General features: G+C 43.0%; 1 protein-coding gene across 1 annotated transcript; it reads left to right on the top strand.

Annotated features, from left to right (window-relative positions):
• Positions 1-5,570: 5,570 nt before the first annotated feature.
• On the top strand, positions 5,571-11,778 carry LOC139548639 (retinol-binding protein 2-like). The gene is made up of 4 exons (XM_071358415.1): positions 5,571-5,703; positions 9,565-9,743; positions 10,516-10,617; positions 11,305-11,778. Exons 1-4 carry the CDS (start codon positions 5,631-5,633, stop codon positions 11,356-11,358), a joined length of 408 nt encoding a protein of 135 aa, XP_071214516.1. The 5' UTR covers positions 5,571-5,630; the 3' UTR covers positions 11,359-11,778.
• Positions 11,779-15,929: the final 4,151 nt, after the last annotated feature.

Here is a 15,929-nt window from a genome sequence, read left to right as displayed (position 1 = left end):
GTTGGTGTTGGAGCTGTCCTGTCTCAGAGGGGTGAAGACAAGAGGCTTCATCCTTGCGCCTTCTTCTCTCACCGGCTTACCCCGGCCGAGAGGAATTACGATGTGGGGGATCGTGATCTCCTAGCGGTTAAGATGGCATTGAAGGAATGGAGACACTGGCTCGAGGGGGCTTCTCAACCATTTCAAGTGCTTACGGACCACAAGAATCTGGAGTATATCCAGCAGGCGAAACGGTTGAACTCCAGACAAGCTCGATGGTCTCTGTTCTTCAGCCGATTCCAGTTTATCCTCACCTATAGACCCGGGTCGAAGAATCTCAAACCGGACGCCTTGTCACGAGTCTACTCTCCTGCCATTCGAGAAGATACTGACATGACTGTCCTTCCTGCCGCTAAGATCGTGGCTCCGATCTCATGGCAAGTTGAAGATACCGTGAAACAAGCTCAAGCCATCGAACCGGGTCCTGGAGGAGGTCCTGCCAATCGGTTGTTTGTTCCCAATGCAGCAAGGTCCCAAGTCCTTCTGTGGGGGCACTCCTCTCGCCTCACCTGTCACCCGGGCGTAGGTCGCACCTTGGAGTTCATCCAGCGTAAGTTCTGGTGGCCCACCATAAAAGAAGACGTGGCCACTTTCGTCAAGGCCTGTTCCGTGTGCTGCCAGGGAAAATCTTCTCACCTCCGCCCTCAAGGACTTCTTCACCCTTTATCTATTCCCCACCGACCCTGGTCCCATATCTCGTTGGACTTTATTACTGGCCTTCCTCCGTCCCATGGTAATACTACTATCCTAGTCATCATCGACAGGTTTTCTAAGGCGGCCAGGTTTGTTCCCTTGACCAAATTACCTTCTGCCAAGGAAACGGCTGAGTTGGTGATTAATCATGTGTTCCGAGTCTTTGGCATTCCGCAAGATATGGTTTCCGACAGAGGTCCCCAGTTCGCCTTTGGGTTTTGGAAGTCCTTCTGCCAACTCATAGGGGCCACGGCCAGTCTTTCTTCAGGGTACCATCCGGAGTCCAACGGCCAAACGGAGAGGATGAATCAGGAGCTGGAAACCACCCTCAGATGTATGGTCTCCAACAACCCGTCCACATGGTCATCCTTCATTGTTTGGGCCGAGTACGCGCACAACACCTTGTGCTCCTCCTCCACTGGTATGTCTCCGCATGAGTGTCAGTTTGGCTATGCTCCGCTATTGTTCCCGGACCAGGAGGCAGAAGTCAGAGTGCCTTCAGCCTTGAGGTTCATCAGACGCTGTCGGCTTACGTGGAAGAAGGCCCGTCTTAATCTTCTGCGTTCCTCACAGCAGTACCAGCGACAAGCCAACAGACGTCGCCGTCCCGGTCCTACCCTGTACCCCGGCCAGAGAGTATGGCTCTCAACAAAAAACTTACCGCTAAGGGTGGAGTCTCGCAAGCTGTCCCAGAGATTCATCGGTCCCTTTAAGATTGCCAGGAGAGTCAATCCCGTTACTTTTCGCCTGCACTTACCCAGATCCCTTAAGATCAATCCCACATTTCACATTTCTTTATTAAAACCTGTTGTTTTTTCTCCCCTTATCCCGGCAGGCAGACCTCCCCCTCCGCCTCGTGTCATCGGAGGCCAGTCGGCTTATACCGTCCACCGGATACTGGATTCCCGCCGGGTGCAGCGGTCCTGGCAGTATCTGGTGGACTGGGAAGGCTACGGTCCCGAGGAGCGCTCCTGGGTTCCTGCCAAGGACATACTGGACCCTGACCTCATTCGTCAGTTCAGGGCCCTCCACCCTGAGAAGGCTGGTAGGAACGTCAGGAGCCGTTCCTAGGGGGGTGATTCTGTCAGGTTTTGGCCAGGACTGTTCAGGTTTTGGTCACTAGATGTCCCCATTGCACCTTTTTTGTACCTTTTGTTTTTTCCTTGCTCTATTATTGTTTGCACCTGTGTGTCGTTCCCTTGTTAGTATTTAAACCCTGTGTGTTCCTCAGTTCTTTGCTCAGTGTTTGTAAGTTAGCACCCAGCCCCAGCCATGCTGTTAAACTTTTTCTCTTGTTGGATTTTCCAGAGGTTCGCTGGTTTTGTTCTTGTTTATTTTGGATTAGTCTTTTGAGGTTTGTTTTTTCCCTTGCTGTTCTTACCACTTTGTGGATTTTCTTTGTATTTTGGAAGATATCTATTTTTGTCTCTTGGCTTTTCTTTGGACGTTGTGGTTTTATATTTTTGCCGGAAGATCTTTTCTTTGATTAAACCACCGTCTCTTGTACTGCTGTGTCTGCCTCATCTTCTGGGTTCTGCCGATTTATTTAGTGACTGTTTCTCACACCGGGTCCTGACACCAACCTTGATCTGTATTTCTCCACAACTTTGTCCCTGACCTGTTTGGAGAGCTCCTTGGTCTTCATGGTGCCGCTTGCTTGGTGGTGCCCTTGCTTAGTGGTGTTGGAGACTCTGGGGCCTTTCAGAACAGGTGTATATAAACTGAGATCATGTGACAGATCATGTGACACTTAAATTGCACACAGGTGGACTTTTTTTAACTAATTATGTGACTTCTGAAGGTAATTGGTTGCACGAGATCTTATTTAGGGGCTTCATAGCAAAAGGGGTGAATACATATGCACGCACCACTTTTCCGTTCTTTTTTAAAATTGTATTTTTTGAAAGAAGTTTTTTCTTTCATTTCACTTCACCAATTTGGACTATTTTGTGTATGTCCATTACATGAAATCCAAATAAAAATCAATTTAAATTACAGGTTGTAATACTACAAAATAGGAAAAACGCCAAGGGGTTGAATACTTTTGCAAGGCACTGTAATTAATATCAACCCTCTACTGCACTCATTTTGGATTATCCGATTTTTTGGAAGATTTTGTCTTTCTGATAATATATCTATAATATAAAACAATCTTCAATAATATAAAACACTTTTACTGTCACGATCGTCGTCAAGGAAACGACCGGACCAAGGTGCAGAGTGGTAAGCGTACATTCTTTTCTTTTTTAATGTTGCCAACAAAAACAATAAACAACAAAACGAACGTGAAGCTCTGTAAGGCTATACAAGCCACTAACAAAGACAACAACCCACAAATGAGAAAAGGAAAAAAGGCTGCCTAAGTCTGATTCCCAATCAGAGACAACAATAGACAGCTGTCCCTGATTGAGAGTCCTACCCGGGCCAAAAAACAAAGAACCAGAAAGCATAAATTTTCCCATCCGAGTCACACCCTGACCAAACAAACATAGAGAATAAAAGGATCTCTACGGTCAGGGCGTGACATTTACCCCCACACACAGAATCTTTATGGTGTGCCTCAGGGCAATGCTGTGCCATTAGGGTAGTAAAACACCATGGAAAATCGGGGGCAAAAAGGTTTTCTAGAGGGTTAAGTAATTGAATTCTGAATTCTGTAGGCTTTTACAAAATGAAGGAAGAGCAAGGCTACTCAGCCAGCACTAGTTTTAAGAAACACTTACTCAGGTGCATGACAACATTTCCGTTCCGTGAGACTTTACTCAGTTGCGTGGCAATGATGGGGTGAAAGTTCCGATGATAATAGTGTTATTTTGATCTTATCAGAGGGGTGATAAAACATTTCAGACATCGACCTTTGACCCATTCAAAGCAACTCAAGAGTTGCTTGAAGAGTTGCTTCACATCACAGCCAAACTGTCAAACTGTTATTTTGATGTGATGCAAATGAAATAATCGTGTGAAATACTGCTCCGTTTCAATTTGAAGTAAATTACAACTTTATTGTCCCCGCAGGTAAATTAATTGTGTAGTCAGGAGTACATACAACACAATATATGCAGAGCCATTGTTCAGCTGTTGTTGGTTGCATGTATTTATGGAATAGGATTGTGGTTTAGGGTAACAGTGAACTCAATCCTGATAAATGAATAACGCTGGGTTCAACCTACACCAAGCTCATGCATGACCTATGTCCTTAATGCAGTGTTTATGAGCTCAAGGTCACATTAGGAATACTAAATGATGCACATTATGCACATTACTGTGAACATACAGTACCATGCAAATTACTGTAAACATACCATGGCAGAAATATCATTCACATTACTGTAAATATACCATGCCAGAAACATCATGCACATTACTGTATACACACCATATACATTACTGTAAATGTGTATAGCAGAAACATCATGCACATTACTGCAAACATACCATGGCAGAAACATCATGCACATTACTGTAAACATACCATATGCATTAGGCTTGAAAGATAAAGGCATTTTATTATTTTCTCTATGCTTTAGACCTTGAGAGACCTGCCCTAGGTTGAACTCTGTATACCCCCTCTCATGCTCACTTCCTCTCTCTCTCGATGCATCTCTCTCGATGCGTCTCTCTCGATGCGTCTCTCTCTCTGCTCCTACCCCCCCTCTCTCTATCAATTCAATTTCAATTTAAGGGAATTTATTGGCATGGGAAATGTATGTTTCAAAAGTTAAATAAATAAAAAATAAAAAAATTCAGTAAACATTACACTCACAAAAGTTTCAAAATAATAAATACATTTCAAATGTCATATCATGTGCAAATCGGAAAATAAATAAACATAAATATGGGTCATATTTACAATGGTGTTTGTTCTTCACTGTCTCTCTCTCTTACCTCTCTCTCTGTCCCTCTCTATGTCCCTCTCTCTACCTCTCTCTCTGCCATATGTGGCAGATAACAAGTAACCAGCTCATTATATCTTTCTCTCTCTCGCTCTCACTCTCACACACACACAAATACACTAATCAACATTGATTATGAGAAGGGATTTCAAGTCAGAAATATGGTAGGTTATTGTAATTCATTAGGAATAATTTAATTCAAAGCAAATATAACCACAAACCACTTACAGATATAGAGTTAATTGGCAAATACGCAATCACAACCTGGGAAAATGTACAGATTTTTTTTTTAACTTTCCCTGCAGATTGCATCGAGCCTGGTTGCCAGATCTGTAATACTTTAGCAAGTTTCCCTGGGCTAAAGCATAGGAGTTGGCTAAAGCACCTACACATCTGGCAACCAGGATAAAATGCGGGTTAAATGCAAATGCCAGTGTGTTGCTTTGACTCCCATTAACCAGTCTTAACATGAAGAAAATAGTCAAATGTACACTCAGTGTATTCTGTGTTTGAACTGGAAACCTAGTCTATATTTATTCTTGTTTCAGAAGAGAGAAATGACCTTCTGACCTTCTCCTCAGCATTGCTTTTTAGTGTCTGCGTTGACAGGTGACAGGGGAACTAGCTCTCATTGCTCTAGCTGGAGCTCTCCATCTTGTTTCCTTTCTGCATCATTACAATGAACAAGGGATCTGGCTAGCCTGTTAAGAGGCAGTGGGTTAGCTGACGCTAAGTGTCTCCACACTTGACACACACACACACACAGACGAACAAACACACGTAAAACACACATACAGTCACACACACCTGTCCCTTCTCTCTAAGAAATATAGAGAGTGTTATCAAGCGAACCCTGCCCCTTGGTTCCACACGTAAACAGGCTGTATATAAAGGGTTGGGACCATAGAATCTGACTCTACCTCTTGCAGTGTGTGTGTGTGTGAGCAAATTCCCCATAGACAGATACAGGGCATATACAGTAACACAAACCCGGCCGGTGCCAAGATGCCTGCAGACTTCAATGGACAATGGGTGATGGTCACCAACGAGAACTTTGAGGATATCATGAAGGCCATTGGTAAGCTGTTGTTCTAATGTCTGTTGGAAAATAGGGACATGAGATACTAGATATGCAGAGAGAGATATTAGATATGCAGAGAGAGATACTAGACATGCAGAGAGAGATACTAGATATGCAGAGAGAGATACTAGATATGCAGAGAGAGATATTAGATATGCAGAGAGAGATACTAGATATGCAGAGAGAGATATTAGATATGCAGAGAGGGATACTAGATATGCAGAGAGATATATTAGATATGCAGAGAGAGATACTAGATATGCAGAGAGATATACTAGATATGCAGAGAGCGATACTAGATATGCAGAGATATATTAGATATGCAGAGAGATACTAGATATGCAGAGAGATATATTAGATATGCAGAGAGAGATACTAGATATGCAGAGAGAGATATTAGATATGCAGAGAGAGATACTAGATATGCAGAGAGAGATACTAGATATGCAGAGAGATACTAGATATGCAGAGAGAGATATTAGATATGCAGAGAGATACTAGATATGCAGCGAGAGATACTAGATATGCAGAGAGAGATACTAGATATGCAGAGAGAGATGGTGGAGAGGGAGGGTGAGATACTGGATATGCAGAGATACTAGATATGCAGAGAGATATACTGGATATGCATAGAGAGATACTAGATATGGAGAGAGATACTAGATATGCAGAGAGAGATACTAGATATGCAGAGAGAGATACTGGATACGCAGAGAGAGGTACTAGATATGCAGAGAGAGATACTAGATATGCAGAGAGAGATGTTGGAGAGGGAGGGAGGGAAGGGGTGGAGAGGAGAGAGGGAATTGACAGAGAAAGAGTGTGTATGTGTGTGTGAGTGCACATGTCTATGTGTGTGTGCACGAGTGTGTCTGATAGAGAGGGGGATGTCAGAGACAATGTTAGTGTAAATACTTTATTTGAGAGTGTTAGTGAGTGAGATTGTGAGAGAAAGGATGATGTGGTGCTGCTTCAGTTACTTATTGAGCTTCTAACCTCCAATGTTTGTGTGAATGGCTCCCGCTTGTTACCACGTCGAACAAATATTGATTTACTCTTTTAAGCATTTTTATCGTCCCCATTCAAGAGAATAAAAAATCCCATCCCAAGCTCTGCCAAGAGGCGTCGGCATGCCGCTGGAAAGCGAAGGCCCTCATCCATCCACTCAGCATGGCGTTGATAAACCACAAGTCTTTTATTATTCATGACTTTATCTGCAATTCATAACTCCCTCCGTGTCATAACTCCCTCCGTGTCATAACTCCCTCGTGTTATAACTCCCTCCGTGCCATAACTCCCTCTGTGTTATAACTCCTTCTGTGTTATAACTCCCTCGTGTTATAACTCCCTCGTGTTATAACTCCCTCGTCTTATAACTCCCTCCGTGTCATAACTCACTCCGTGTTATAACTCCCTCGTCTTGTAACTCCCTCCGTGTCATAACTCCCTCCGTGTTATAACTCCCTCCGTGTCATAACTCCCTCCGTGTTATAACTCCCTCCCGCTCAACCCAACAAATCCCAAAAATCCCAAATCCGAGGCGTCTCATTCCGTGCCGCGCTCTCATTTCCATGAACGGATCGAAAATTACAGCCATATGGAAACAGAGGGAGGGAGAACATATTTGGATGGGTAAATAAAAGAGCTTCGTCAAAAAGAGAGATGGGTAGAAAATGAATTTACACTTTGTGGCCAATGCAATGCAGTGCAGGCTCACAGTTTAACTTATTCAGCTCTATTTCTGGCCATTTTAAAAAGGGTAAATGAGATTGTCAACAGAGCTGGTCTGAGTGGAATAGTAATTCTAGAACTTGAGCTCCAGTCTCATAACTGAAGAGGGGGACTGGTGGCTAATGCACAAGGGAACACAATAAAACAGTATACTATACACACCTCACTGTCCAACCAAGGTGAACAGAGCCTATATGAAATTGGTTGGTGGTTTAAGCCCTGAATGCTGATAGGCTGAAAGCCGTGTTATATCAGAACGTATAGCACGGGTATGACAAAATATTACTTTCAACTCTTCCAATTACATTGGTAACCAGTTTATAATAAAGCAATAAGGCCCGAGGGTTGTGGTACATGGCTAATATACAGTTGAAGTCAGAAGTTTACATACACTTAGATTGGAGTCATTAAAACTGTTTTTTCAACCACTCCACAAATTTCTTGTTAACAAACTATAGTTTTGGCAAGTCAGTTAAGAGATCTACTTTGTGCATGACACAAAAGTAATTTTTCCAACAATTGTTTACAGACAGATTATTTCACTTATAATTCACTGTATCACAATCCCAGTGGGTCAGAAGTTTACATACACCAAGTTGACTGTGCCTTTAAACAGCTTGGAAAATTCCAGAAAATGATGTCATGGCTTTAGAAGCTTCTGATAGGCTAATTGACATAATTTGAGTCAAATAGAGGTGAACCTGTGGATGTATTTCAAGGCCTACCTTCAAATCAAACGAATCAGCCAAGACCTCAGAAAAACAATTGTAGACCTCCACAAGTCTGGTTCATCCATGGGAGCAATTTCCAAACACCTGAAGGTACCACTTTCATCTGTACAAACTATAGTACACAAGTATAAACACTATGGGACCATGCATCCGTCATACCGCTCAGGAAGGAGACGCGTTCTGTCTCCTAGAGATAAACGTACTTTGGTGAGAAAAGTGCAAATCAATCCCAGAACAACAGCAAAGGACCTTGTGAAGATGCTGGAGGAAACCGGTACAAAAGTATCTTTATCCACAGTAAAACGAGTCCTATATCGACATAACCTGAAAGGCCGCTCAGCAAGGAAGAAGCCACTGAGCCAAAACCACCATAAAAAAGCCAGACTACGGTTTGCAACTGCACATCGGGACAAAGATCGTACTTTTTGGAGAAATGTCCTCTGGTCTGATGAAACAAAAATAGAACTGTTTGGCCATAATGACCATCGTTATGTTTGGAGGAAAAAGGGGGAGGCTTGCAAGCCAAAGAACACCATCCCAACCGTGAAGGACGGGGGTGGCAGCATCATGTTGTGGGGGTGCTTTGCTGCAGGAGGGACTGGTGCACTTCACAAAATAGATGGCATCATGAGGGTGGAAAATTATGTGGATATATTGAAGCACCATCTCAAGACATAAGTCAGGAAGTTAAAGCTTGGTCGCAAATGGGTCTTCCAAATGGACAATGACCCCGGAAGTTGTCCACTAACGGGATGCCTAGCCCTAAGAAGTTCATACTTCATACTTATCCTGTTTACAGTATACACTGAGTGTACTAAACATTAGGAACACCTTCCTAATATTGAGTTGTACCCCATTTTGCCCTCAGAACAGCCTCAATTTGTCAGGGCAAGGACTCTACAAGGTGTCAAATGCTTTCCACAGGGATGCTGGCCCATGTTGACTCCAATGCTTTCCACAGGGATGCTGGCCCATGTTGACTCCAATGCTTCCCACAGGGACGCTGGCCCATGTTGACTCCAATGCTTCCCACAGTTGTGTCAAGTTGGCTGAATGTCTTTCAGGTGGTGGACCATTCTGAAGAACCCAGCAGCGTTGCAGTTTTTGACACACTCAAATTAGTGCGCCTGGCACCTACTACCATACCCCATTCAAAGGCACTTAAATATTTTGTCTTGCTCATTCACCCTCTGAATGGCATTCATACACAATCCATGTCTCATTTGTCTCAAGACTTACAAATCCTGTTTTAACCTGTCTCCTCCACTTCATCTACACTGATTGAATTGGATGAAACAAGTGACATCAATAAGGGATTCACCTGGACAGTCTATGTCATGGAAAGAGCAGAGCATCTTTAAACATTGACATTGTTGTTTCATTGTGTTTCCTCCAGATATTGACTTTGCAACCCGTAAGATCGCCGCCCACCTGACTCAGACCAAGGTGATCGTCCAGAACGGAGACAAGTTTGAAACCAAGACCTTGAGCACCTTCAGGAACTACGAGGTCAACTTCACCGTCGGGGAGGAGTTTGAGGAGGTCACTAAGGGACTGGACAACAGGACGATCCAGGTAGGACCACAACCACTATGACCAGGTCAGAGTGTCACTGCACTCTGTCCTAACCGGTTCCAAACCCTAACCTTTACCCTCTCCATCATGTTCTCTCCTTTTATTCTATTCCACCATTTTTTATTTACATTTCTTATAGGTTTTCATCTCCTGCTTTCCCTTGACTCTCAGTTTGTTAATGCATACTGTATGGTTACATAGCCCTCACACACATAGCCCACAATCCAGGCATCTTAAAAGGTTTGGTCCAGTCTCTCTCAGATTAGAATTCAAGAGACAGCCATAAGCACTGCTGTGGGTTGTTGACCCTGGCTTTATGGAAACACACACAGATATCTTCAGCCTGGACTCAGGGTTAGACATAACATAGTAAACGAAAATACGGGACACCCAAATTAGTATGATATGTTACATTTGGTATGGTATGTTTTAATTTGTGGATATACATCATCCACTTTGTATGATATGTTCTGAATTAAAATGTGTATGATATGTTACCAATTACAATTAGAACACACAACTTTTGGGTTGCTAGACGTTCACGTCATCCACCCCGACCAACTACCCTCCTTTCGTTTTTGCCTTAAGTAACCTTCTGTCTTATGCAACCATACCAAATGTAACATATACTAATTTGAGTTTCACGTATTTTCATTTACTATGTTACGTCTATGATACCAGCCTGATATCTTAGCTGTGGGACATTTGGGTAAATGCTTGTCTACGGTAAGCTAACTGTGTGTGTGTGTGTGTGTGTGTGTGTGTTCTTCAGACACTGGTTACCTGGGATGGAGATACGTTGGTGGCTGTGCAGAAGGGAGAGAAGGCCAATCGTGGCTGGAAGCAATGGATAGAAGGAGACCTGCTACACCTGGTGAGAGCAAGACAGATGGGGGGAGGGGTTTAGAAGAAAAGAGAGGGAGAGAGAAATGTCCTAGACTTCAACTTGAACATACAGAACGTTACAGATTCTTCATACCTAAGACAACAGAAGCTCTATACATTTAGTACATTTCTGAGGAGAGAGATAAAGAGACAGACAGCTATCAATCCTTCAGCTTTTATACATATCCTCATTCAGACTTACACTCTGGACTTTTTCATGATAATAAAGTGAGAACGTCTACTTCCGTATGTCAATCAGTACAGTGGAAGTTGTAAAGTCAATCTTGATTTTGAGCTCTGAGAAAGAGAAGTGATACTATAATCCCTATAGGGCTTCATGCCAAATGGCACCCTATTCCCTTTATAGGGCCCTACATTTTACCAGAAGTGCACTATATAGGGCACATATGTCAAACCCATTTTATTGAGGGCCAAGTGTCTGCGGGTTTTCGCTCCACCCTTGTAATGATGAATGAAGGTCACTAATTAGTAAGGAACTCCCCTCACCTGGTTGTCTAGGTCTTAATAGAAAGGAAAAAACTAAAACCCGCAGACACTCGGCCCTCCATGGAATGAGTTGACACCCCTGATATAGGGAACAGGGTGCCGGTTCGGATGCAGACAACATGTTATGTGATTGTCTCATTGTCTTTCTGTCCATCTCTTTTTCTTTCAGGACATCTATGTTGAAGACAAAGTCTGCAAACAAGTATTCAAGAAGAAACCCTAAAACCGTCTTTGTTGTAACATTTAAAAAATATATATATATTAATTCACCTTTATTTAACCAGGTAGGCCAGTTGAGATCAAGTTCTCATTTACAACTGCGACCTGGTCAAGATAAAGCAAAGCAGTGCGTCAAATACAACAACACAGAGTTACACATAAACAAACATATAGTCAATAACACAATAGAAAAATGTTTGTACAGTGTGTGCAAATGTAGAAGATTAGGGAGGTAAGGCAATAAATAGGCCATAGAGGTGAAAAAATGACAATTTATCAGTAACACTGGAGTGAAAGATGTGCAGAGGATGATGTATAAGTAGAGATACTGGGCTGCAAAAGAGCCAAAAGAACATTACATACATGTGTTCCTGCCTGCATAATTGTCTTATGTATTTATGATGTGATTGTACATACATTTAATAAATACTTAATTCAACCCAAGCAGATGGGAGGCATTGACTTTAAGTTAAATGAATATTTATATGGGTGTATATTGACCAGAGTTGACAGTACTTGCAAATAAAAACAAACAGTATGAACTTTTAAAAACATAACATAGCTTCTCAAATTAGCGCGTCATTGTGAGAGAACAGAACTATGTGTAAATTGGCAAATCAATCGAATACATTGTACACTGTACAGTAGATGACCAGAAGAAGAAATATATGAATAGTGTACAGTATATGATGTTCAGTTGGGTTGTGAAGGCCTGCAACCTTATCTACTTCTTCACAGGGACAGATCTAAGTGATTATCAGTGACAGAACAGAAGGTCTACGGAACCTTTCAACATGCAACAGTGAGGAGGTGTGGACTTTGAATACAAGATTGGGAGAGTATTCCTCACACCACCCAGGCTTTCTTATCAAGACCTGACGGATATGAAAAACCTCAACAAAGGGTGCAGTTAAATGATTTAAAGTAGAACACTTCGACCATAAACCATCGTAGGCATAGAGCTGGGAGCATATAACATTCTAATTGTTATGACACAAGTATGTTATTGCTTAGTTGGTTGGAACGTGCTTCTTGCAACACCAGCATGGTTTGAACTCTGGTCTGAACCAGCTGTACTGGATGACTGTGTGATAACGCTCTCGGTAGCCGATGTGAACAAAACCTTTAAACAGGTCAACATTCACAAAGCCGCTGGGCCAGACGGATTACCAGGACGTGTACTCAAAGCATGCGTGGACCAACTGTCACGTGTCTTCACTGACATTTTCAACCTCTCCCTGACTGAGTCTGTAATACCTACATGTTTCAAGCAGACCACCATAGTCCCCGTGGCTAAGGAAGTGAAGGTAACCTGCCTAAATGATTACCGCCCCGTGGCACTCACGTCGGTAGCCATGAAGTGCTTTTAAAGACTGGTCATGGCTCACATCAACTGCATCCTCCCGGACACCCTAGACCCACTCCAATTCGCATACCGCCCCAACAGATCCACAGATGAAGCAATCTCAATCGCACTCCACACTGCCCTTTCTCACCTGGACAAAAGGAACACCTATGTGAGAATGCTTTTCATTAACTACAGCTCAGCGTTCAACACCATAGTGCCCACAAAGCTCATCACTAAGCTAAGGACTTTGGGACAAAACACCTCCCTCTGTAACTGGATCCTGGACATTGTGACGGGCCGCCCCCAGGTGGTAAGAGTAGGCAACAACACGTCTACCACGCTGATCCTTAACACAGAGGCCCCTCAGAGGTGTGTACTTTTTCCCCTCCTGTATTCCCTGCTCACCTACGACTGCGTGGCCAAACACGACTCCAACACCATCATTAAGTTTGCTGAAGACACAACAGTGGTAGGCCTGATCACCGACAACGATGAGACAGTCTTTAGGGAGGAGGTCAGAGAACTGGCAATGTGGTGCCAGGACAACAACCTCTCCCTCAATGTGATCAAGACAAAGGAGCTGATCGTGGACTACAGGAAAAGGCTGGCCGAACAGGCCGCCATTAACATCAATGGGGCTGTAGTGGAGCGGGTCAAGAGTTTCCAGATCCTTGGTGTCCACATCACCAACGAACTATCATGGTCCAAAACATACCAAGACAGTCGTGAAGAGGGCACAACAAAACCTTTTCCCCCTCAGGAAACTGAAAAGATTTGGCATGGGTCCACAGATCCTCAAAAGGTTCTACAGCCGCACCATTGAGAGCATCCTGACCGGTTGCATCACCACCTGGTATGGCAACTGCTCGGCATCTGACCGTAAGGTGCTACAGAGGGTAGTGCGAACGGCCCAGTACATCACTGGGGCCAAGCTTCCTGACATTCAGGACCTACAGTTGAAGTCGGAAGTTTACATATACCTTAGCCAAATACATTTAAACTCAGTTTTTCACAATTCCTGACATTTAATCAGAGTAAAAATTCAGTTAGGATCACCACTTTATTTTAAGAATGTGAAATGTCAGAATAATAGCAGAGAGAATGATTTATTTCAGCTTTTATTTCTTTCATCACATTCCCAGTGGGTCAGAAGTTTACATACACTCAATTCGTATTTAGTAGCATTGCCTTTAAATAGTTTAACTTGGGTCAAAAGTTTCGGGCAGCCTTCCACAAGCTTCCCACAATAAGTTGGGTGAATTTTGGCCCATTCCTCCTGACAGAGCTGGTGTAACTGAGTCATGGTTGTAAAGCCTCCTTGCTCGCACACACTTTTTCAGTTCTGCCCAAAAATGTTCTATAGGATTGAGAACAGGGCTTTGAGATGGCCACTCCAATAACTTGACTTTGTTGTCCTTAAGCTATTTATGCCAGTATGCTTGGGGTCATTGTCCATTTGGAAGACCCATTTGCGACCAAGCTTTAACTTCCTCACTGATGTCTTGAGATGTTGCTTCAATATATCCACATAATTTTCCACCCTCATGATGCCATCTATTTTGTGAAGTGCACAAGTCCCTCCTGCAGCAAGGCACCCCCACAACATGATGCTGCCACCCCCGTGCTTCACGGTTGGGATGGTGTTCTTCGGCTAGCAAGCCTCCCCCTTTTTCCTCCAAACATAACGATGGTCATTATGGCCAAACAGTTCTATTATTGTTTCATCAGACCAGGGGACATTTCTCCAAAAAGTACGATCTTTGTCCCCATGTGCAGTTGCAAACCGTGGTCTGGCTTCTTTATGGTGGTTTTGGAGCAGTGGCTTCTTCCTTGCTGAGCAGCCTTTCAGGTTATGTCGATATAGGACTCGTTTTACTGTGGATAAAGATACTTTTGTACCTGTTTCCTCCAGCATCTTCACAAGGTCCTTTGCTGTTGTTCTGGGATTGATTTGCACTTTTCGCACCAAAACACGTCCATCTCTAGGAAACAGAACACGTCTCCATCCTGAGCGGTATGACGGCTGTGTGGTTCCATGGTGTTTATACTTGTGTACTATTGTTTGTACAGATGAACGTGGTACCTTCAGGCGTTTGGAAATTGCTCCCAAGGATGAACCAGACTTGTGGAGGTCTACAATTTTATTTCTGAGGTCTTGGCTGATTTCTTTAGATTTTCCCATGATGTCCATCAAAAAAGGCACTGAGTTTGAAGGTAGGCCTTGAAATACATTCACAGGTACACCTCTATTTGACTCAAATTATGTCAAATAGCCTATCAGAAGCTTCTAAAGCCATGACATCATTTTCTGGAATTTTCCAAGCTTCCAAGCTGTTTAAAGGCACAGTCAACTTAGTGTTTGTAAACTTCTGACCCACTGGAATTGTGATACAGTGAATTATAAGTCAAACAATCTGTCTGTAAACAATTGTTGGAAAAATGACTTGTGTCATGCACAAAGTAGATGTCCGAACTGACTTGCCAAAACTATAGTTTGTTAACAAGAAGTTTGTGCGGTAGATGAAAAACGAGTTTTAATGACTCCAACCTAAGTGGATGTAAACTTCTGACTTCAACTGCATATAATAGGCGGTGTCAGAAGAAAGCCCATAAAATTGTCGGACTCCAGTCAACAGTGAGTAGCAGCAGTGTACAAAAGGGGGGGGGGGGGGGGGGGTTGGTCAATGTAAATTGTTCGGTGGCGATTTTATTAATTGTTCAGCAGTCTTATGGCTTGGGGGTATAGACACCCCCCCCCCCCCCTCCCCCCTTTGTACACTGCTGCTACTCACTGTTTATTATCTATGCATAGTCACTACACCCCCGCCTACGTTTACAAATTACCTCAACTAACCTGTACCCCTGAACACTGACTCGGTACCCCCTGTATATAGCCTCGTTAATGTTATTCTTATTGTGTTACTTTTTATGATTACTTTTTATTTTAGTATACTTGGTCAATATTTTCCTAACTCTTCTTGAACTGCACTGTTGGTTAAGTGCTTGTAAGTAAGCATTTCACGGTAAAGTCTACACTTGTTGTATTCGGCGCATGTGACAAATAAAGTTTCCTTTGATTTGAACTCTGCATGGACTATATTGGGTAAGCCTAGGTATTGTAGCTTTAGCCTGATAAACATCTGAAAGACTATTCACTCATCAAGTTAGCATATTTATACACATTAGAAATAGGGAGATCATTGGAACAAATAGGAAATTAGGCAATG

This window comes from Salvelinus alpinus, chromosome 21 (genome assembly GCF_045679555.1).
Source record: "Salvelinus alpinus chromosome 21, SLU_Salpinus.1, whole genome shotgun sequence".
In the NCBI taxonomy this organism is placed as follows: domain Eukaryota; kingdom Metazoa; phylum Chordata; class Actinopteri; order Salmoniformes; family Salmonidae; genus Salvelinus; species Salvelinus alpinus.
Note: the sequence above shows the minus strand (reverse complement) of the source record. Positions and strands in the feature narration are given on the sequence as shown.